The 23039-nt window shown below is 41.6% G+C and overlaps 3 protein-coding genes across 3 annotated transcripts in view; 2 read left to right on the top strand and 1 right to left on the bottom strand.

Annotated features, from left to right (window-relative positions):
- LOC106807268 (galectin-5-like) overlaps positions 1-2842 on the top strand; it is a 5015-nt gene extending 2173 nt beyond the window's left edge. Inside the window, exon 5 of the mRNA XM_014809564.1 lies at positions 1524-2842. Within this exon, the coding sequence (XP_014665050.1) occupies positions 1524-1662 (139 nt within the window). The 3' untranslated portion in view covers positions 1663-2842. The remainder of the gene's footprint in view (positions 1-1523) is intronic.
- A 1597-nt stretch (positions 2843-4439) lies between these two features.
- LOC106807270 (galectin-6-like) lies at positions 4440-8743 on the top strand. Its single transcript, XM_014809566.1, has 5 exons — positions 4440-4569; positions 5478-5513; positions 5685-5779; positions 6526-6734; positions 8642-8743. Exons 1-5 carry the CDS (start codon positions 4567-4569, stop codon positions 8656-8658), a joined length of 360 nt encoding a protein of 119 aa, XP_014665052.1. The 5' UTR covers positions 4440-4566; the 3' UTR covers positions 8659-8743.
- Positions 8744-9264: 521 nt separating this feature from the next.
- The window catches only part of LOC106807271 (regulator of G-protein signaling 7-like), a 152237-nt gene continuing 138462 nt past the window's right edge, over positions 9265-23039 (bottom strand). The window contains exon 17 of the mRNA XM_014809567.1: positions 9265-14489. Coding sequence (XP_014665053.1) covers positions 14424-14489 — 66 coding nt within the window. The 3' untranslated portion in view covers positions 9265-14423. The remainder of the gene's footprint in view (positions 14490-23039) is intronic.

A 23039-nucleotide genomic window follows, 5' to 3' on the forward strand; every position in this document is an offset into this window, starting at 1 on the left:
GGGTACCCTTCAAGAATGTCACTAACACTGGGTGAGAAAGGCTATGTAGTCACATGTTTTCGTTTAATAACCGGACACGTGGTAATGCAAAATAGGATAGATTGACGGACGGGCAGACAGGCGAGAAGACAGACAGTCAGACAGGCAGGCAGGCAGACAGACAGACAGACAGACAGACAGACAGACAGACAGACAGACAGACAGTCAGACAGGCAGACAGACAGACAGACAGACAGCCAGCCAGACAGACAGACAGCCAGCCAGCCAGACAGACCGACCGACAGACAGACAGCCATATCTGGCAGACAAGCAGATTGAGGTATTGATTGACATACAGATAATATTATGTTAAAGTATCACGTATTTTTATTCGCTGTATCGTACGGTATGGCGTAACCTCGCTTTCCTCAGAATTATCGTATACTGACGTTTACCTTTATGTTCATGGCAATGGTAAATTTATCCTGCTAACTGCGCCTGTCCGCAGATTCTTCATCAACCTTCAGTGCGGGCCGAAGAGCAGTGACAACACTATTGGCTTCCACATGAACGCCCGTTTCGGAGAGAGGATCATCATACGCAACTCGCGCATCGGTCCCGATTGGGGGAAGGAGGAGAGAAACGTACCTCGCTTCATATTCGAGCCCTCGACGGAGTTTCAGCTGAGAATCCGAGTCCTGCAGGACAGGTGCGTGTGGGTGCGGGTTACACTGAAGGAATTCTTAGGTGCGAAGCGGGGAGATGAAGTGAGCGATGGCGGGGCATAGATAAAAATAGGTGTGCTCGTATAAGTAGTGTTCGTAAAAATTCTGCAATTGCGTTGGTGATAAACAGCTGGGTGTAGAGATGGGTAAATAACAGCGTGGATGGGTAAATAGAAATGGATGCATGGCGATTAAGGAGGAGGAAGTACGAAATTAGATTGAGCGGTGGTTTGTTGAACGGTTAATAAAGAGAGCGAGATGCACGGTAATGGAAGGAAAGGTGTAATAGAAGGTGAGGTGGGAGAACGAGACGTTACGGTAGCGTCGTGTAGGGTCTATGGTTAGAAGGAAAGGTGGGAAAACGAGACGTTACGGGAGAGTCATGTAGGGTCTATGGATAGAAGGAGAACGATACGTTACGGTAGAGTCATGTAGGATCTATGTTCTAGTGTACCGTAGGTGAAGGAGATGAAAGAGGCATGTGTACGAAACTGCACAGAGAACCACCGAGAGGGTCTGGTGATTAAACGATTCACGAGGTTTACATATAGTGTAATGTGACAAGGGCTATGGCGAGGGAGTGTGTGAAGCTTAGGGTTACTGTTAGAGTTACGGGTTAATACCATATATAAGGAAGTGAACTCAGATATATGAACCGATATCAAAAAACTGTCATACACATGGCTCAATTCGTTCGACCTCTTTGGCATAATCCACAACAAGATGCTAAATAATAGATCAGTCGTTGACACTAGTAATGTTGCCCGTACTGTTCGATTCCTATAGTGTGATAACGTGCCGAGCGTCTGCTTGGTTTAGGTATTGCATTGACGTCGGAGAGGAGTTATTCGCTGAGTACACGCACAGGTTTAAGGAGCTCTCCGACATAAAGACAATATACATCGCAGGAGAAGTCGATATCCACAGACTGGTAATCTCTAAGAACCTGATGAATTAAGATCAGCAAGGAAACTCAAGGTGGTCCACGTAGAATATAAGATGCTAGACACTATAGTGCCCAGCCTGTTTGCTTTATTGTTACGGAGTAATGTGATGCAGATAGAGATTCGATGCGAGAAGTTAGCACTCATTTATTATAACATAACAACTAATCATAAAAGGCTGCAGGTTTAACGGGAAGAAATAAAGTTCTAGCCGGTGACGTTGCGTTTTAAGAAATATATACCCGGATAGACATTAAGCAAATTGTGCATTTGATTAAATATACTTATGCCATAACAATAATAAAACTGTTCTATCCTTCACACATACGGCAGTATACAAATGCTATAGAGTTGCTGTATATGAATGCGATATAGAGTTATGGTATATGAATGCTATAGCTGGGTTATAGTACATGAAGGCATCAAGTACGTGCCTGAATAACATTATCGTGTTAGGTGCACGCTGCTAGAGATCGAGGCGCGTTACGCGTATATTTTATCGTCAAGTTCACCCATCTAGTGTAAACAATAATGCTTGTTTTTCCATGTTATAAATTGTTTGCCCGAGATAATGCTATCAGACAAGAAAAGTGATGGGGTAGGTATAATATGCAATCACGAAGTGGATCTACTTTCAGCCGCCCTTCTTAAATGATCGTATAACGCATATCTGTGTAACTGGAGCAAAGGTTTTCGTGGGGAAGCGTGGCTTATTTACTCGTTCTAGTTCTAACGGTCCGTCATTTCCTCTCTAAGAATATCTCTACTATAATTTGCGCAGAACTGTGGGTATTTTGCGAAAAGCTAAAACGTATCTTGAGCAAATTAAGGTGACTAGGTTTACTTCATTACAATTAGTTATGGCAAAGTTTTGACAAAATACAAATTGTGAAAATAAAATGTTGGTTTTATTCAATCGCTACATTATAGACCTACTCCCATTAATTATGCCGCTTCGTTCTATGTAGCGAAACAGCTGCGACTTATATACAATGCAACTCCATCTCCTAAAGGAATATGGCTGCGCACAATAGTAACTGTGCAAATTGCCGACAATTTTGTATTTTAACTAGTTTCAATCTTATCAACTATAAGCGTGTGGAGATGTATTTGGAGCTTAGTAATTTCCTTTTACGTAAAGAAAATTCATTTTTATACAAATGTACATTTAATAAAAAGGTGTCATGCATGGCATTTTGAATGTGGTCAAATTAAAAAGAACAAAATATACATCAAGAGCCTCGCTCCTCGCGCCAAAAATATACACCAAGTATACTTCTTGTACACATCCATGTCTCCTTCACAACAAACCAATGGTGTTAACCAATAAATCAATGGCTGTTCAGAGGAACGGACCTCCCGGCTAGAGTACGCTCTGACGTATGAACCCACGAGCGCGTGTTACGGAGCTGTTGCCTAGCGCTAAAAGCTCCTGGATTAAAAAACACGTCTAAATTTAATTCGTGTTCGAAATTTTACGTTTTTTCCCTTTTCACTTATGTGGTCCCGTTTATTGCACTGGCAGCAAGATCAAGCCCGCACGTACAGCACACGCGCGGCGCCATTGACTATATATATACAACAGTTGTATATATATAGTCAATGGCGCCGCGCGTGTGCTGTACGTGCGGGCTTGATCTTGCTGCCAGTGGTTTATTGTGGTGTAAATGCGTCAAGCGGTTTCCGCGAAACATAGCAATATAGTTTAGCACGCTGTCAAAATTAATGGCTGCATGGTATTATATAGCTTATTATATACGGCATGAACACGACCAGGGAAATGTAGAATATATGCGTGTAATAAAAACGCGTTTGTCTTTGAAAAAAAGTCGAGTTGGATCACGTACGTGTCGGTTTGCTAGCAAATATAAGCACCTATATTTACCGATGAGGATACTATAATTATGTCTCTAGCCAGATACCGCAATCTCAATCAAACAGGGAAGATAGACATGTAAATGCCCGTTATCGTGAATGACACAGCTTGAACTTCATTTTGTCATACCGTCACGTCAAACCACCTCCTTAAAAACGTACAACAGGAACAAATAAACTGCCGGATGATATGTTTACTTTTTACTCGTTAATCAGGGTATATTGCACGAAATCGAAGCATTTATAGGCCGCAGCCGTCGTCTAATTATACGCTATAAATTATAATGCTTGAGCAAACGTACAGCTATAGTTCAACTATGTGAATATGCACTTAGATGGATACACAAAGCGCATGGAAGTACACGTGTTTAGCAAATATCATGTATCAATTTGACATTCGAGTTAATATATAACTGATAAATAGATGAGCTACTGATATAACGATAAAAAATGCATACATGCACCTGTGGGATGTTTACGCAAAGCTATAAGTTAGGTTGGTTGAAATACACGCGTTTGCAAACACATTTCTGGTGCGGGGATATAGGCCCTAAATTGTGAAAATAATAATCGGACAGAACAGTAATATCAAACAAAAATTTTAATTAGGACTTGGTAGAGTAATCACAACATTACTATTCAGACGACGACGAATTGCCTTTCATATTATGGCTAGACGACCGTGGATAATTGGGAAAACAAGGCGAGGCAGAAACCCCTCGCACCAGCAATGGTGTATCCGGGCACGCGGGTCGCCGAGTCAAATCGAATCATCTGGCCAATCTACATACCCAATAACATCACATAATCGCATGATTGATAAGCGACGAGCGATATCTCTTCGTACTCTGCCCGCCGCCAGTACGCCGAGTGCGTAATGGTTTTTATCTCCCGCACGGAAGCCGCAGCCAGATAGTGCAACGCGCCAGTCAGTGAGGGCCCCACCGTTCGCGCTACCGACTTACGCATCCAGACACCGCGTATCACACGCCCACTAATCTGCAAAGTCACAGAGCACGACTGCGGCCCAGACAACGGACAATATGGTGAGCAACTCTGGGATTGACGCAAAAACTTATCAATTCATTTATTTTTTGTAGCGCATGAAAGCGATATCACAGGGAGAGTGCGTTATTTGCATATTGTGTTTTGTTTAATTATGTCGCTACTTGGAATGAGCTTTTATTGATAACATATGCAAAACGCATTGAAAATTAAACAAATTGTTGCAACAGGTTCTTGGTTAAAAACGAAATATTATTCAAACAAAATGAATTCCAGAATTCCTACTTGATAAGAAGTTTTCGTACGCAAATTACAATAATACATCTCTGGTGGAAAAATGGCGGACCTACGTGTCGCAAATGTTGGACTTTCCGCACAAGGAAAACGTCACAACATCGTAAAATGATTTAATAATGAAAAGATGTGCGTCAGAATAGGAAGTGAAAGAAGATAACACTTTCAATTTTGAACATGCAACAGCTATAATTATCGTCCCATAATATACACAAAAATAGTTTAGTTTATTTTAGTACGTTGCGTAACTACTGGGGGACCGTTGTTCAGCTACAGGTTGTAAGCAACACGGGAAAGGGTTGGAGGTAAACTATCGCCTGATCATTTGCAAGTAGAAACGCATGAGATTTACATGCGATTTAATAGTGAAATGATTGATATATACAGCGTTGAATGTGAATACGAAACTGTGTGATTAATAACGTTGCGCGTGACCTTCAGTGTCTTTAAGTGGTATACGGTAGTGTCTTTAAGTCGTATACGTTAATGTCTTTAAGTCGTATACGTTAGTGTCTTTAGGTCGTATACGTTAGTGTGTTTAAGTCGTATACGTTAGTGTCTTTAAGTCGTATATGTCGTAACTGGTATCGTTCTGCGAACTGGGATCATCCCTGCGAACTATAGGAGTCTAATGCCTGTATCGGTTGGTTTCCAGGCACAAGTTGTACTCTATCCACCTGTCGAGAACATGGTAAGTGGAGCTAGCTTGTTTTCCCGAACTCCCAGTATCGTTATATTTCCCTTCTTCTGTCATAGAGTCATTTATAGTTCTTTCGCTGACAACCTAATAACTGGCATATCGTTTGCAGACTAATTTGTTGTGACTTAATTTTAAATTTTGCTCGATCACTCTTCCATCCAGACTCTACCATGGGAAGGTGAAATATATGGAGGTGTCAAGGAAGGGACTGTGTTCTTCATAACTGGCACGCCCGGGGAAAACCCTACTCAACACGGGTGAGTTTCCTCATAGTTCGTTGTAATATACCGCTACTATCATAAGTTAAATAATTCGTGTCGTTGTTACGTACGAATGGGTTCACCCAACAGATTATTTGCGAAGTGTTGTAGCGACTATGACATGCATACAAGCTTAATCAAGAAGAGAAAGTTAGAGCGCATAAAAATGTAGGTGAGTGATAGCGGCGCACAGAGAGAGAGAGATAGATAGAGAGAGAGAGAGAGAGAGATAGAGAGAAAGAAAGAAAGAGAGAGAGAGACACACGACTGAACATTGACATGAAGAGAGAAAAAGTGGGAGAGAGAGAGAGAGAGAGAAAGAGAGAGAGAGAGAGAAGGAGAGAGAGCAGAGAGAGAGAGAGAGACAGAGACGATGTGAGAGAGAGAGAAGAGAGAGATGAGAGAGAGAGAGAGAGAAGAGAGAGAGAGATGAGAGCGAAGCAGAGAGAGAAGAAGAGGAGAGAGAGAGCAGTATAGATAGAGATAGAGATAGAGATAGAGAGAAGAGAAGAAGAGAGAGAGCAGAGAAGAGAGAAGAGAGAGAGAGAGAGAAAGAGAGAGAGGAAGAGAGAGAGAGAGAGGAGAGAGATGAGAGCAGAGAAGAGGAGAGAGAAGAAGAGAGAGTCGGGTGGCATGAGAGAATGTTGATATATTTACAACGCACGTGACTGTGCGCGTGTCGATACCCTTGCCTCGAGTCACATCGAATCCATATTCATACGGTATTATTTCACGTAATTTAGCTTCTTCGTCAACCTGCAAGAAGGGCCAATGACACCAGACGTCAACATCGGCTTCCACTTCAATCCTCGCGCACCTGAATCGATATGCATTCGAAACTCGCGACTCGGTCCAGAATGGCTCGCAGAGGAGAGAGATGCCCGCCCTCCGCTTGACACCGTCAAGTGGCAAACGAACAGTTCAACATCGTCATCCGATGCGAGAAAAACAAGTACGTCATAGTTTGGTCGTGGAGAGTGCTCGTGCTCGGCACACCTCTGCCGATTCATTTTTAGCATTGCTTTAACGTCTTTCCATGCCCGACCAATATACCGGGTTCAGAAATAAGTCAAATTTTCGTCCGCAAAGCCCGGATAATTCGGTTGGACGTCTATCGCATACAATCAGCGCCTGTGAGCCATATGACGCTGCTGCACTAAAGTAAACCACTGAATAGCGCAACGTGCTTGACAATTATGAACTAATTTCTAATACATCAAGAACTACTCTATATCTTCAAATAACCACCACTATAGGTAGAGTTGGCAATTGAAATGAATTTAGATTTTTCTAGTCATTTTTCAAGATTGTTTTTGGTATTTTTTCAAGAAACTACGAGTGAATACGTTTGTTTTGAGTATGTATTTTCATCTTTAGTTGATATTGTTATGTTTGTAATGTAGACGTAATATAATTTATTGGGGGTGTTCTGGGGCCAATTTTTTTCAAATATGGGGTACATGACACTTTTTTTTCATAAATTTTTACATGCATATTACATTTTATTTAGGCTACACGTTTTTATTTCCTGTATTTTTACATGCGTTGTTTTGGCACACTGTAGCATAAATGGAAATGTGTTGTAATAAATGTGACGAAATAGACAATTCAATCATTGATAATTTCTAATAGTTATAATCTATTTCTAATATATCTAATAGTTATAATCAAGAGCACATTAACCAAGTGGTTAATGGGCTCTTGTTATAATACTTAGTTCAAAGAAATAACTTACATTTATACATTTTTCAGCAATATGGGTGGGTCAAAAGTAGAAAAAAAAAAAAAAAAATTTTGCACCAAATGACCCCATGACCTTCACCCATGACCCGGTGACCTTGACCTTGGGTCAAAATATTTTGGTGGAACATGTTACCATGTTATTATGTATGTACTATGTACTATGCATGTATGTATGTACTATGTATGTACTATGTACTATGCATGTATGTATGTACTATGTATGTACTATGTACTATGCACCAAATGACACCATGACCTTCACCCATGACCCGGTGACCTTGACCTTGGGACAAAATATTTTGGTGGAACATGTTATCCATGTTACTATGGATGTTACCATGATATCCTGAAAATATCATATACATATAGTAAGTAGGACGTAAGTCACGTCCCAGTAATAAAGTTTTCATAGCAAATTAACTAAAAGGTGTCATTTTTATAAATAATTTGAAAAAGTATTCGGGCATGGGAGAATGGATATATAAAAAGTATTCGGGCGCGAAAGAGCTAAAGCACGATCATATCAATAAAATAAAAAATATAATACGGATAGAATAAAGCATTTCTTGTACCAGGAATGGAAAGAAGGCGAGTAGCGCATTTGTCAGAAGGTTGGCCACTGAGCTGTATATACTAACTATATTGTATAACCTATATAATCAGGAGTAAATAATCACAAATTTCTGATTATTGACTCCTGATATAATGTTTTTGATTATACAACTCAGAGGGTTTGTCGAATGGAAAGCGATCGTGCCGCCACCTGCTGGCAATATAAGATAATAAAACGCAGTTCATCGCTATTTAGCTACATATACACACACATAATAGGTCCTACACACACGTCGTGCGTGCCAAGGACAGAATTTTTCATATACGCAAGAAAAACTTTCTCGGTTCATCCCGCTATACTCCACCATAGACGTTTATCATATCTTTATCGGAGAGTTATAAATGAAATTTATCGCAATTAAAAAACTTTACACGAAAAATTCGAGTTAGACCAAAATGTATCGCCACTCTGCTGCCACGCTATATTGCATTATTTGTATTTTCAGTGAACACTCCGAGTGAATGTTAACGATATGAACATAACGAGCAATATTTTCTGTGCAGGTTTCGCGTGGATGTGAACGGTAAGCATCTGATCAACTACCAGCACAGGATCAATCCCATGTGCAACCTCTCCGTCATACGTATCTCGGGCGAGGTAACGATTCAGAAGGTGCAGCAGCAGGGGCCGCCCGTGAGATCAGCCTAACGACCATAAAACATCTGCTGGCGTGTACTGCGCGTATGGACGTCACACTAACCACCTATCGGTCTTATAATGAGTCCATAAGCCGAGCAGACCAATTTGACTTAAAATGAATTCGTAAGCCGAGCAGAAGAATTTGAAACGGCACCATCGGGCGATAATGACATCCTGCAGTCTAGACGATCATGGAGTCATGTTTAGTATAACCGCTAAAGCAACGAATACGTAGCTTTTGGTAAATAAGCCGAAATAAGACGAAGTCATGCGCCGCTATTTCGGGTACATTGCAATACAATCATGTTCATTTACTACTTTCGTGTAATAATTATGTGTATTTATGTTTTTTCCTTCTAACGAATAAAATATAAAAGATATAACGCACGGGTATATACAACGTTAAAGCATTATCCGCGTGACTCCTATGTAAGCAGAATAAACATGACAGAAAATGTCCAAAAAAACGTAAAGAAAACACACAGTCTGTAAGATGTTGTAAATTTCTATTGTATTTAGACTTTAGAAGAAAAATAAGCAGAAATGTTTTACAGCGACAAGTATCAGCAATTCCATGGTTATCATAACCACGGGCGAACCTACTCGGCGGACACAAACAATAACAGCAAAGCAGTAAGCGCGGCGCTGATTATCAGGGGGGGGGGCACGTCTTCTAGCTCACTTCATGTTTTAAGCACGCGCTTCTCTCCAAGACGCATTCCCATCTAGCCGAAGGTGACACAAAAAGCTGTCTTCGTTGATAGCAAGCGCGACAAGCACTCCTAATCACAATAATCAACGAACAGCGACCCGACTCGGCCACAGATCAGGTGAAAATCACATCAGTGAGCATAAGTCGCTAGACTCAAGCCGCTGAACGAAACGGCCGCTCGTGTCCATATTGACTCGCACACTTAGTATACACTTACAAGGCGGCTCTCTTAAGCTACACGGAAACCAAAGCTTATTAAGCGACAGAAGCCGCGCATATAGGGCAACCTCACTACACGTACACGTGTACCTCTATATATATATATACATATACGCACACACGCGTGCACACGCACGAACGCACATACCCACAACACGTGTAAGCGTAGGGAGGTTAACCCAATGTGCCGTCTCTGCCGGATGACAACAGCCCACGTATATGTTGCACAGACCGGTAGAAGGTACCTATTATTAGTTTATGAGAATAGAACAATAAAACGTGTTCGTCCCAAGTTCTTACCAGCCATACGAATCCGCACAGTAGTACTACGCTGACGAAGTTATACAAGATTACGTGAATACTGAAGTAATTTTGTTGCTGACGAGAAAGTGCGCGAAAGGATATCAGATGACTTTAGTCATGTCACAGTCTTACCCCTACAGGGCTACAGCTTAGTGCCGCTAAGTTGCAACATGACATCATAGTATAAGCTGCTATCCGACTTAAGCAGTATAACATGACCTCATATAGACTGTGACCTGACATCATCTAGGCTGTAATCCTGACCTCAGATAGACTGCAATCCGACTTAAGTTAGACTGCAACCTGACTTCAGCTAGGCTGTACCATGGTCTCAGATAGCCTGCAACTTTTAGACTTCAACTCACTCTCATGCGCTGGCTACCACCTGACCACAGCTATAGACTGCCCCCCATAATGTAAAAATTAATAGGCTTGGCATACGTCAACCAGGTTGTAAGATTACTTCAGCCACGTCACCTTACCTTAATTAGGCCAGAGCTCTACCTTATATCAGATAGAGTGCTACCTTACACTAAACAGTGGCCTTATCAGTGGCCAGCAGGATGCAACCGTAACTTAAGATGCAACTGTACTTAAACAAGGGAGTATAACCGTCCCCGAACATGAATGTAACATGAATGTAATCATGCGTCAGCTTTACAGTGATAAGTAGGCTGTAAGGTGCCTGATAGCCCGAGATATTGCCCTAACTACTAGCATTTATTGGATTTAATCTAATAGAAAAATGACGAACGTAGTTAGAACATGTAACTCAGAGCATACACATTCCAGTGTCAAACCAAAATGATTCGTTTACATGAAGCAACCACAGCAGCAGCAGCAATAGGCAGTATCAACATTCATAACAATTACATATTTATATATTTATATGCTTATATGTATATATAGAGATATATGTATATATACATATATGTACACACACACACACGCACACACACCAGACATCATTATTGGTAATAAAATGCAGACACATTCGTTCTAACCTGCAATCCTATATGTACAGCACAACGGCCGATGACAAACAATAAACACGCAAATATTTGCGGAACTGCTTGATATTCTTTAACGTGTAACATTTATTTTAGCGAAACTTATTATCATCAAAACTACAGCCATTCATCGATTGGACAGGCATTTCCTTAACCAAACCAACATGCTACCAATTAACCTTTGAAGACTAGTGACTAGATTCATGGGAGAATAATAGTTATTGTGAAAAGCGAGACCTCGGCTCAGATGTGTCGCACCAGTGTGTCACCGTGATGACGCATGCGATCATTGTGAGACCATGATGGCCTAGAGGAATAACATCATTACAAAAATCGATGATTTGCGTGTGATATAATTGTGCGACCCCACGATGTACGCATGACAACGTTGTGCGACCCCACGATGTACGCACGACAACGCTGTAAGATCTCACGATGTACGCACGACAACGTTGTAAGACCCCACGATGTACGCACGACAACGTTGTAAGACCCCACGATGTACGCACGACAACGTTGTAAGACCCCACGATGTACGCACGACAACGTTGTAAGACCACACGATGTACGCACGACAACGTTGTAAGACCTCACGATGTACGCACGACAACGTTGTAAGACCCCACGATGTACGCATGACAACGTTGTAAGACCCCACGATGTACGCATGACAACGTTGTAAGACCCCACGATGTACGCATGACAACGTTGCGAGACAACACTATACCGTGCATGACACACCTGATACGTTGGCATGTCATGTGTCACCTGATGTGTGACAGTGGCCTGCGACATCATGGCGACACCTTCACTGACGTGTAACATCATAATGCGACCTCACACTAATGTGTGACATCATCGCAAAACCTCACACTAATGCGTGACATCATCGTGAGACCTCACACTAATGCGTGACATCATCGTGAGACCTCACACTAATGTGTGACATCATCGTGAGACCTCACACTAATGTGTGACATTATCGAGAGACCTCACACTAATGTCTGACATCATCGTGAGACCTCACAGTAATGTGTGACATCATCGTGAGACCTCACACTGTCTGACATCATCGTGAGACCTCACACTAATGTGTGACATTATCGAGAGACCTCACACTAATGTCTGACATCATCGTGAGACCTCACACTAATGTCTGACATCATCGTGAGACCTCACACTAATGTCTGACATCATCGTGAGACCTCACACTAATGTGTGACATCATCGAGAGACCTAACACTAATGCGTGACATCATCGTGAGACCTCACACTAATGTGTGACATCATCGTGAGACCTCACACTAATGTGTGACATCATCGTGAGACCTCACACTAATGTGTGACATCATCGAGAGACCTCACACTAATGCGTGACATCATCGTGAGACCTCACACTAATGCGTGACATCATCGAGAGACCTCACACTAATACGTGACATCATCGTGAGACCTCACACTAATGCGTGACATCATCGTGAGACCTCACACTAATGCGTGACATCATCGAGAGACCTCACACTAATGTGTGACATCATCGAGAGACCTCACACTAATGCGTGACATCATCGTGATACTGTAAATTACGAAACGACTGCTCACAGTGTTGTATACATGACCAGATGAAACATAGTGGAGCATATTTCATGCTCTGTGGGAAGCAGTGACCAATTTAAATCCGTGATAGCACCTGATTATCAAACAAGCCCGCTTTCGATTCTACAGCACTGGGTCTGAAATCATGAACCTGTGCCAACTATACACTAACAAACTATCTCAGCAAACGTAGGGTCGTTCGCTTAAGCAAAAAAACCACCAACCTAATTTCACGCGACAAATTTTTTTGTGGGAAAAAAATCTGTTTGTAAAATTACACACAATACGGCTCGACTATCAAATTGACCTACGATACGCACTGTTCGATCCAAACAAACTGTGCCCTCTTATAAATCAAATCACGTAAGCACGCCACTGACTAATATGCGACAGAATGGAGGGATATAATTGGGACAGTAATAAAACACAGTGTATCTACACCTACAATTGCAAATCCTCAAAAGAGAGCACGGCTCCGATTCAAAAACCACAAAACTAAACTAGTGCGTTTAAACATCAATGCAATTAAAAACCGCTCTTTAAACGGTTTGACATCATCCACCGGTAGAACCAGAAGATACACACACAAACATGTATGTGTTCTATACTCAAATACATTTTCACATGATTTTTATATGTGTGTATATTGAAAGAGAAGACATCGGTGAGCACTAATCTAGATAAACGTATCCTATTTGACTAGAGAAAAATGTAACTTGGCAACATGGCAAGAATAAATCTATGCACGACTTGGGTACTTCAATATAAATTCACACAAGCGGGAATTGGTTCGGAAAGACATAATAGCAGCTTCTGCCTAGCACTTAAATTCATTGTTCTTAATTGGCCTTGATATAGACTAGAAATAGTGAAGGCATTCAAAAAGTTTATTCCAAGGATTATATCTCTATTCACGCCGACACAACCTATTAATTGTTTGGTATTTTAGCAAACAACTAAAACTAAGCATTCTAACCAATATCCAGCAAAATTATTCAAAAGTAATTGGCGCTTAGGCCAGTGCTTTATTTTTCAGATATTTACAATCCGCACCAACAAATGAAAACGCACACAAGAATCGCATGGCACAGACTGGCACTGAACTGTAAGCTACCATTTACACAGGCTATACTAACAGCCTCCGTGACAGTCTGTGCCAGTAGCGTATTTAATCAAACGATTGTATAACAGATATCTACACAGCTATGTTACATTGGTGTGCATCTAGTAATAACCACGCCGATTCAAAGTACAGTTTGCAGAGATCCTTGTGCAATACCTTAGCAAGAGTCAGCAAGGTAGCCTTGGCCCCCAACCAACACGCCATGTGTAAGAGATCTGGTGTGCGAAAGTCATGCACAGTATGAATCATCACGCGCCTACTGGCTTCAGAGTTCCGTACATGCATCACCACTCCTTACTCGCACCACACGGCTCCAAGTGACCACGAGGGAAGATGCTCCCTCGCTAAAAGCTGCAATTCTGTGAAGACGGCGACCAGGTCTACGTGAGTGTCGTAAAGTGCTGCATGAAGTGAAAGATACGCACGCCTTGTCGTCCCGAAGAGGGCACTGTGCCTACGAAAGTGAGCTTCCGCGCAGCCGCCCCGTTCCTCGATGCACGTGCGGCAATAGTGTTTCTGTTAACAGACGGATTTGTGGTCCATTTTCATCTCGATTTTAGCTACGGCCAAGTTGCCTTGTGCAGCAGTATTAGTAGTAGTAGCAGTAGTAGTTGTATTGCATGTTTTCGGGGATGGCGAGCCGAAGTCGTCCGAGGTAAAAGCAGTGCGTGGCCCGCTGAAGACTAGTAGAAGGACTGACCACCTCCCATGTTGAAGGACTTTAACTTCACTAGAACTGGTCGTTTGGGCTGCAATATAAAATTTAAAACGAATATAAACAGTCATCAGTTGTGCTGCCAATGTTTTAATCCATAATGACTGAAAACCGATGTTAGATGTACACCTGAAGACAACAAGACCAGAGGAGCACTGTATAATACAGGCATGGACACATTGATGCGACACTGTTAATAGAACAAAAAAAAGCTTGAAACATCAGGTAATTTTTAAAAATAAAATCAGCACAAAAAGTTAAATACACTTCCTTCCTTCAATGTATGTTAATTAACATTCAACCACATAAGAGCGAGCCCAGAAAAGGTGGCTGTAAAATAAAGCCACAGGCTGGTACATGCAGGTCGCTAGCAAACAAAACATATATCAGGAAATGTTGTCAAAATTTAGAAGTTTGCACTCAAGTTAACACAAAGCTGCTAACTTGTTTATGTACACACAATGTAACTGTATATAAGAAATGTGAATAACCCCAATTCAAAATAGACACGGAAAAATGTACTTAAAATGCGTCCAATTTTGTGTGAAATGAACAAAGCCGAACTTGTAATGCAACCGATCATGGTAATTATGGCCCATTCACTTTTAAAAACCAAATTATATAGTGCAAGACATCGATAACATGTACGAAATAATGTATATCTTCCATACCATGTGTGTGTGCGTGGGCGTGCGTGCGTGTATGCATAGGTTAAATTACTAACCAAGATCTACTAGACACGTACCTACATTTGACAAATAAACTGTTTAAAAAACAAAAGATCCCGCTTTCGATTTATTGGTTATTCATTTTCGTATTATTACGCGATCGACGCAACACGTTAACATTGCACAGCTTTTAGTCCATCAGTTTCTCGATAACCCAAGTTATTCGCAATGGTACAGTGGACCTACTAATGAGGGGCTATGTAGCAAAATAACGTGGTAGTAATGTATATTTGTACATTGTACACATCCAAGTAGAGACCACTTATCGATTTAATACTCACATGGCAATTTTAACACAATAGAACGGAGAAGTTGAAGGGCAAAACCTAAGCATTTGAAAGGCAATGCATGGGAGGTCAAATTAGGACGCTTTAACTTAAGCACGGAAATTTAAAGAAAAAACCAATAAGCCACTGTAGGTGAACTTTTAATAAAACGGGTAAACGGTTGGGAGGTGAATATTCTGGAAATGGAATCAGATTAATTGAACCGCTGTTGAGTAGCGTGATGGGATGGGTTAATTGCAGTCGTACGCTGACATATAAATGGTATTTGAAATGCAAACCCCATTTTATTTCACACGTGTATTCGTGCTCAATAGGATATCATCATCCGATGACATTTTAATGCTACATAGAATGTTCCAGGATTCAGACCAGCTTGAAATGATCTTCTGATTCGACGCCACATGATTAATAGCGCATTAAATTTCATTCTCGCACATTCTACATATACGTGTACAAGACGATTGGAATATATGACGTTACAATTAATCTCTATTTAATAATTCTTAGTTACGTTGCGTATTAAGCTGTAGGATTACCATTGTATTAACAAGTTCGGAGTTCAGAACCACTAGTAATAACTGCTAAACAGTACATTCTGCGCTACCAAGAAAAAAATCCAGCCAAAACGAAAACAAAAAACCTAAAAATACATAATAAAAACAAAATCATCACGGAAAAACCTTTGAGAGTAAACAAATCAAATTAGCCACCTAACAATATAGTAAAAAAAGATATACACCGGCAATTATCTAAGACATTAAAATTTCAGAAACTCCAAGATAGAGGGAACGAATGAGGATTTTGAGAAAGGAATCAGCGAAGAAATGCTTGCTTGTGAAAAAAGAGCAGGTGCTCAGTCTTGCATTTATAGTTTATCACTTGCCTTTACTGCGATAAAAAAACAGCATATATAAAAATCTTGAAAAGAGCATGGCACTGCCTCTGTCATAGGCAGCTGCATCAAAGCAGCATTCTCAACAGAAACCGCGACAAAAACATGTGGTGCGCCCTTGAAAGGTTGCCAGTGCTTTGAATTCAAACCGAAAATAAAAGGTAAAAAACTCATCATCTAACACAATTAATACGAAGAAGCTCTCATCTTCAAAATTCCAGTAATTTAGTTACCGTTGAACGCGTGCTGTGCTCTTCCCAGATCACATAGACTTACCGTCTGCCACAAAGACATCCTCGTGGTTTTCAGGTAGCCACCCTAGCCACACAGCCTGAAGTTCACCTGTTTTTCTTATTTCACAAGCAACCAACCTCTTTGTACAGGCAAACGTTTTTTACGTTGCAAAGGCACTGGTGGCACTGGGAAAAGTTGCTTCTAAGGTCACCTGTAATACTTATATCTTCTGTTGAGACCATCTCTTTTACTGGTGGAGATGTGTGCATCGGACCCTTCACGCAGTCGAGGAAAATTCAAAGGATACCAGACCGACCAACGAGGAAGAAAGGTTGTTGGAGCATCAAATTATAACGTGAAATCAATGCAAACGTGATTCTATTTAAAGGAGACTCATCAACACAGCAAGAAAGATTCGGCGAGAAAAGTGCGTGAGTCGTGACAGAGGTGTATACGAGCAACTACATACGTGTGTGGCTCACTCACTGTGGACGCGGAGACTGCTACTGCCTTATATTAGTGCGTGCGTACCTGCGAAGCATTCCCTTCCCATGTGCCTGAGCAAACGCCCGCCACCCTGCACCCCCGACAGTGCACTTGACAACACAATGTCTCACCAGGGTCATACACTATGTAGGATTGTTGCCCTCTTTCCGTGTAGAGGTCGTAAATGCAATAACCGACCGCAAGCCCTTGACAGACGTCTGTTGGCGCAAAGAGAAATGACAGAACAGTCACATACTCAACACGGGACAGTGGTATCTGTATGACCAGCCTATAGTCAATCACACCAGTTCTGCAGCCAAGTGAAAGCTTACCAATTGCACTATTGTGCGCTTATTTCGCACATGGTAGTACCTACACATCTTCAACAAACACGTGTACGGGGGGCTTGCAGTCTTGCCAACCAATAGGCTGGCCTTGCCTTGCTGACGGTCCATCTCGACATCGTCTTACCTGGCAGACTGAAATGCTTTTTGGTTGCAGAACGGGTACTTATGTTAACATATAATATCGTGGGAATGGACTGAGACATAGTGCAACCGTGAGGTGGTGAAAGCACAGTGCGCATTCGAATATCCGTATATTGAATTAGGAATACGACACGTGTGATGCCGAACGTCTGTCAGTCAGAGCTGTTTATTTGTAACGCTAACAAAACTGCACTTTGTACATTTCACCACCCGCTAATTCATCAGAGGTCAGCGCCTTACATACATATCAGCGAGAGTGATTATATATATATATATATGTAGAATAAACAATAGGCTGTGAGAGAAAAGAGGATATGTTAAAAGCGACATTCGATATTAGTGCAATAAGTAGAAGATGACTATACATATGCAATGATTTGAAAACGTTATTGCTCCTACATGTCATTTATGTATCATTACAAGGCACTAGAGCTTTTCTAAAAAGCTTACACAGTACACTTCACCGTGTCACTGCCGATGGCCATTTCTAACCCCACCCGAACTAAATCAGCACCCTTCTAATATATCTATCATCTACAATCATGCTTTCCATTAGGTAAAATACATCAACGAGAATAACAAAACAGGTTCGTGTACACGTATAAACGTCTTGAGAAAGTGACAGAGTGATGCAGATGCACTGTGTGATATATTGTGACTGAAACCTATAAGCCAGTTCAAATGTGTGCAAAGCAGAAGGCAATCGTATAACAGTGCACATGTGCCGCCAAAATACTCGCACAAAAGGCTTTTGCATCGCTGCTATCTTTATACACTTAACAATGAATTGCGATAGGTGAAGTTCATTTCCTTTTCGAAGTAATCGAAGTCGATTGTGCATTAAGAGCGCCACGATAGTTCGGCGCAGCTCTGTATCTCACAGACTCCATGACTAATAAATAACAGTTATGACTACTGTGCGGTGGAATGAATAGTGACGAGAGCGATATATACGTACAGAGTGCTCGACTGCAGAAAATAACTTGATCAACGGCAATGTATATCAACAAGGGACTCAAATCGTGCCGCTTTATAGACAGGTAGAGTATACGTAGTCTAGCAATGTTTTCATTCAACATGAACAGCCAAGCAGCTCCCGACGCAAAATACAACAGAGCACACATCATTCGTATAGCTTTAGTAATTTCGGACGCATTGCTGGTGTGCAAGACTGCGCACACTACAGTAATGCGGGGACTCGTTCATATATATAGATACGTGAACAAAATACATATCAGTGAGTCAGTGAAATTGATGGCCAAATTTGTATAAATAACAATTGCTTAGGTCTGAGGAGATGTTGCAAGCTTCACTTAGTAAGGTTTTAATCACAACTTAACTACACGCACCTTGTTTCGACAAGCCATCTTGAACTTTAAGTGGGCTGTGTTCCCTCTGCAAGGCAACTATCTTACCTTAGCCAGACCATTAGCTCCGTCAGTTGTTTACCTCATCTCAGCGTCGATATACATCGAAAACTCCGTACAGCAACCAGGATGCTGGCTTAATTACCTTGGCCAAGACGTATTTCTGTCAGCCTGACTACCTGCACCATGCAGTGAGCATGAAAGCTTACAGAGCCGTAGGCTGAGCAAATTCCTAGAGGGGGGGGCAGTGGCGGATCCAGGATTTCAAGGAGGGGGTGAGAAACAAGTGGAGGGTCTGGAGGTCCTCTCCAACAGAAAATGTTGAAATTGTAGATCGCAGGAGATGGTATTTCAGGCACTTTTGAGTACATGTACAGCCTTCATTCTGACTACGACAATGCTCTTTTAGTAGAACTTAAAAAAAAAATTTGCTCAAAAATCTAGGGGGGCAGGCTACGGCCCTGGCTTACTTCTGCCAAGCTCTAGAACTATAGCCCATGGCTATAGTTCTAGAGCTAACTTCAGTCTAGCTTTTTTACATCAGCCTCCACACGGCTTGAAAGCTTTACTGCAGCCTTGCTATCTTAGTACATCTAAATGCTTGTACATATTAGTACATCCAAATGCAGCCACCCTACCTCATCATAGCTATTACATGCCGCATTGCCCAGATAACATGATTACGTTAGGCCAACGTTGGCATTTGGTTGGCACGATCACGGTTGGCAATATGACGTTGGGGCAACGTTGGGCCAACGTTGGCATGGTCACGGTTGGCATGTGGTTGGCAATATGACGTTGGGCCAACGTTGGCGTATGGTTGGCATGATGCTACTTGCAAATGGTTGGCTGCATGACGTTGGTCCAACGTTGGCCCAACGTTGGCGCGCTGAGCAAAAATCCGTTGGCCCAACGTTGGCATGGGCTGAAGACAGCCGTTGGGCCAACGTTGGGCTAACGAGCAAAAATCCGTTGGCCCAACGTTGGCATGGGCTGAAGACAGCCGTTGACGTTGGCCCAACGTCAGCATGTTATCTGGGCATGGCTATACTCGGTAACCTCTGTAAGGTTGTTATAACACGCTGGAATGACGCAATGGTTACCTCAGCTAGCCTACATTCTTACATGTGTATAACTACTGTATTAATTACTAACATAACGAATAACTATTATGATTACAACCATTATGATATAATTCTGAATACAACCAGGCTCAAGCATTACCTTGATGTCCGTCTACAGTTTTATCATGTAAATTTACCTCTCTCATGTTGAATGCAGTCAGGCCATCTGATGACAGTCATGGAAGTGGTGTAACCTTGAGGAACTAGAAGGTAACTTTACCTCAAGCAAATACCTCAGTCAGGTATGACATTACCTTAATGAACTTGCGTTTTGTCGTCCGCTAGGCAGAAACCTTACCTCGGTCCAACTAAAACATTCATTCAGCCAGGCAACAACCTCAGCCAACATCTGAAAACCTACACTATCCCCTTCGATTTAATTCAGCTATACTAAAACCTTACATTGGCAATGCCTGCAACATTCCCTCAGCCAAGTTACAATTTCACTCCAGCTAAAAGTGTGTCTCCTGACCGTATTGTGGCTTACAGTTGTTTGTATGGAGCCATATAGTTGGGCCATGCTGGCCGAATCACTCTGATGAAAGTACAGACATGTGAAACGTGTGACAAACACAAGACAGGCAAGTGAAAGACAGTTAACTAATCCCTACTCTCACAGTGGCTGGAGACATCTGTAAACAAATGAACATCGCCAATGCCCAACGTGCCTCTACGAATTTCAAGCACGGGACGCATTCTAACTCAGCTAGTCTACAACAGTTTGCAAATGATTCTTCCAAGAAAACCGGTAATAGAGACAAACAGCAGCATTTGCCACTATTAAAACAATCCACGGCTGCAGTGTGATGTGCAAGCTACAGACAGAGGTGCACACACAAAGAGAGAGACACGGGAAAACAAAACACACTGCATTCCCTCTAGGACTCGTGAACACACGCACGCCGCGCTGTTGAGCACGATTTCACACGTAAGCAGTATCGCCACTGTGGCGAGATCAGAGAATGTTTCATGTTTCAAGATCAGCTGAGTGCAAAACTTCAATCTGCAATTGGGCCCAGAGTGGGAGTGATGTCGTGGGAGGGACGGATAAGGAAAGAAAGGATATGTAGCCAAACAGAACATGAGACGAAAAGAGTGACCATGTTTAGTGAGAATGTAAGCGAAGATCGCGAGAAACGCTTAAATAAAGCCACACATACAGCATAATAGCAGCTGGTATAGAAATAGAAGATAATGTTAATATAAAGATACTAACACCGAGAGGACACAGGAGTTGGCTGAAGAGACACACGGAGAAAAGGCAACGGTCTATGGGGAGGTGTACGTCCGCATATCATTCATATTTCGTCAATTAACACAGGACATATATTTAACACCCTAACCTCAAATAATTGTAATGCATTCTCTGTAAAATTCTGCAAATGAATCGTGGCTGTGTAAACCATATTAAATGCGTTGACACTGGTATTCACGCAGAGCTGAGATTATAGGAATAATGATCCATGTGAGACAGAGCAATGTAGAGCAAGCACGAGAGAGCGAGAGAGAGAGAGAGAGAGAGAGAGAGAGAGAGAGAGAGAGAGAGAGAGAGAGAGAGAGAGAGAGAGAGAGAGAGCGAGAGAGTGGGAAAGAGAGACAACAATATATATATATATATACATATATAATAATATAAATTATATATATATATATATCTATATCTATATATATATTATATATATATATATATATATATAGAGAGAGAGAGAGAGGAGAGAGGGGGAGGGGTGGAAGAGGAAGAGAGGGTGAGAGAATGAAAGCGAGAGAGAGAGAAAGAGAGAGAGAGAGAGAGAGAGAGAGAGAGAGAGAGAGAGAGAGAGAGAGAGAGAGAGAGAGAGAGAGAGAGAACAAAGAGAAAGGGGGAAGAGAAATGAAGGACAGGATGAGCGCAAGTTGTTTACACTATTGCAACAAAATACCAACATCTACAACTTAGCCCTTGTGAAATAAATGGTTGGTGGAAACTTGGTTGCTGACGACTAATCAAAGCAACAAAGAAAGATAACCCACGTTGAAATAAATATGCGCTAGCAGTTGTGATTAATGCAGAACTAATATTTATAGTGTTTGGGCGGTGTGATTAGGAGGGAAGGAAATTTTTTACAAACACCTCCCGTGATCTAGGAACATGGCAAAATTGGCTTCTCTGATCTGAACTGACTTCCGTATCTTGCAACATGTAGTGCTCAACAGCTTTTATTTAGGCTCTTACCCAATTTTCTGTTGCCGTCTAAACAAAAGGGAAAAAGCCGACTTGAATATACAGCACTGTAAAACTCGACCAGTGAATGTGACACTGTGAGCAATATTCCGCACAATCCGCCACCGATGATTGATACTCGACACTCAATACTCATAAAACATCACAGGAACAGCAGAGGCAACGATAAATCAGGAATGGCGAGTCGATATGAGAGGAAGGACCACGTGTACACTAGTAAATGACTAGATGCTGGTGATTTATTTGATATATCAATGCTATCGACGTCTTCGCTCCTTACAGTCCAAGGCGATTAAAAATGTAAAGAAAATCCGTTTTCACGTTCAGAGTGTAGTGAATAGAAAATTGACGATAGCGTGAACTTTTCACGCACGTTTCAGCCTTGGAACTTTCGTATAATGTGATAAAGGAGGAGCAAAGACATCGTAACAGCGCTGATATACAATGACTATAACACAAACGATTAGAAAACCTGAAAGTCGTGAAAGGTTTATCATTAGCTACACGTACGTCCTAATCGTTCCTATTCAAACAATTTATAGGCTGGCCATACAGTAGGTTGGATTACACTAACAAAACGTCGCATTTTGGTGAGTCTACCAAAATTTTTATCTGTCAACAATGCCACAATACTATAAACGCTAATCAACGTAAAACTGAGCTCCTAATGAAACAAAGTACATGTAGAAAGAAAAGTAAGGCACTACTGGTTTGCTCGCACGTGAGCGCACGCACGGAGTATAAGTAAACAGAATAA

The sequence above is a fragment of the Priapulus caudatus genome, unplaced genomic scaffold (assembly GCF_000485595.1).
Source record: "Priapulus caudatus unplaced genomic scaffold, Priapulus_caudatus-5.0.1 Scaffold205, whole genome shotgun sequence".
Classification (NCBI taxonomy): Eukaryota; Metazoa; Priapulida; class Priapulimorpha; order Priapulimorphida; family Priapulidae; genus Priapulus; species Priapulus caudatus.

Bases quoted from the DNA above. Each gene is read 5' to 3' on its own strand.
- LOC106807270 (XM_014809566.1), top strand. The intron at 5,514-5,684 runs GTAAGTGGAGCT...TCTTCCATCCAG, and splicing joins ATCCACCTGTCGAGAACATG to ACTCTACCATGGGAAGGTGA. The intron at 5,780-6,525 runs GTGAGTTTCCTC...CACGTAATTTAG, and splicing joins GAAAACCCTACTCAACACGG to CTTCTTCGTCAACCTGCAAG.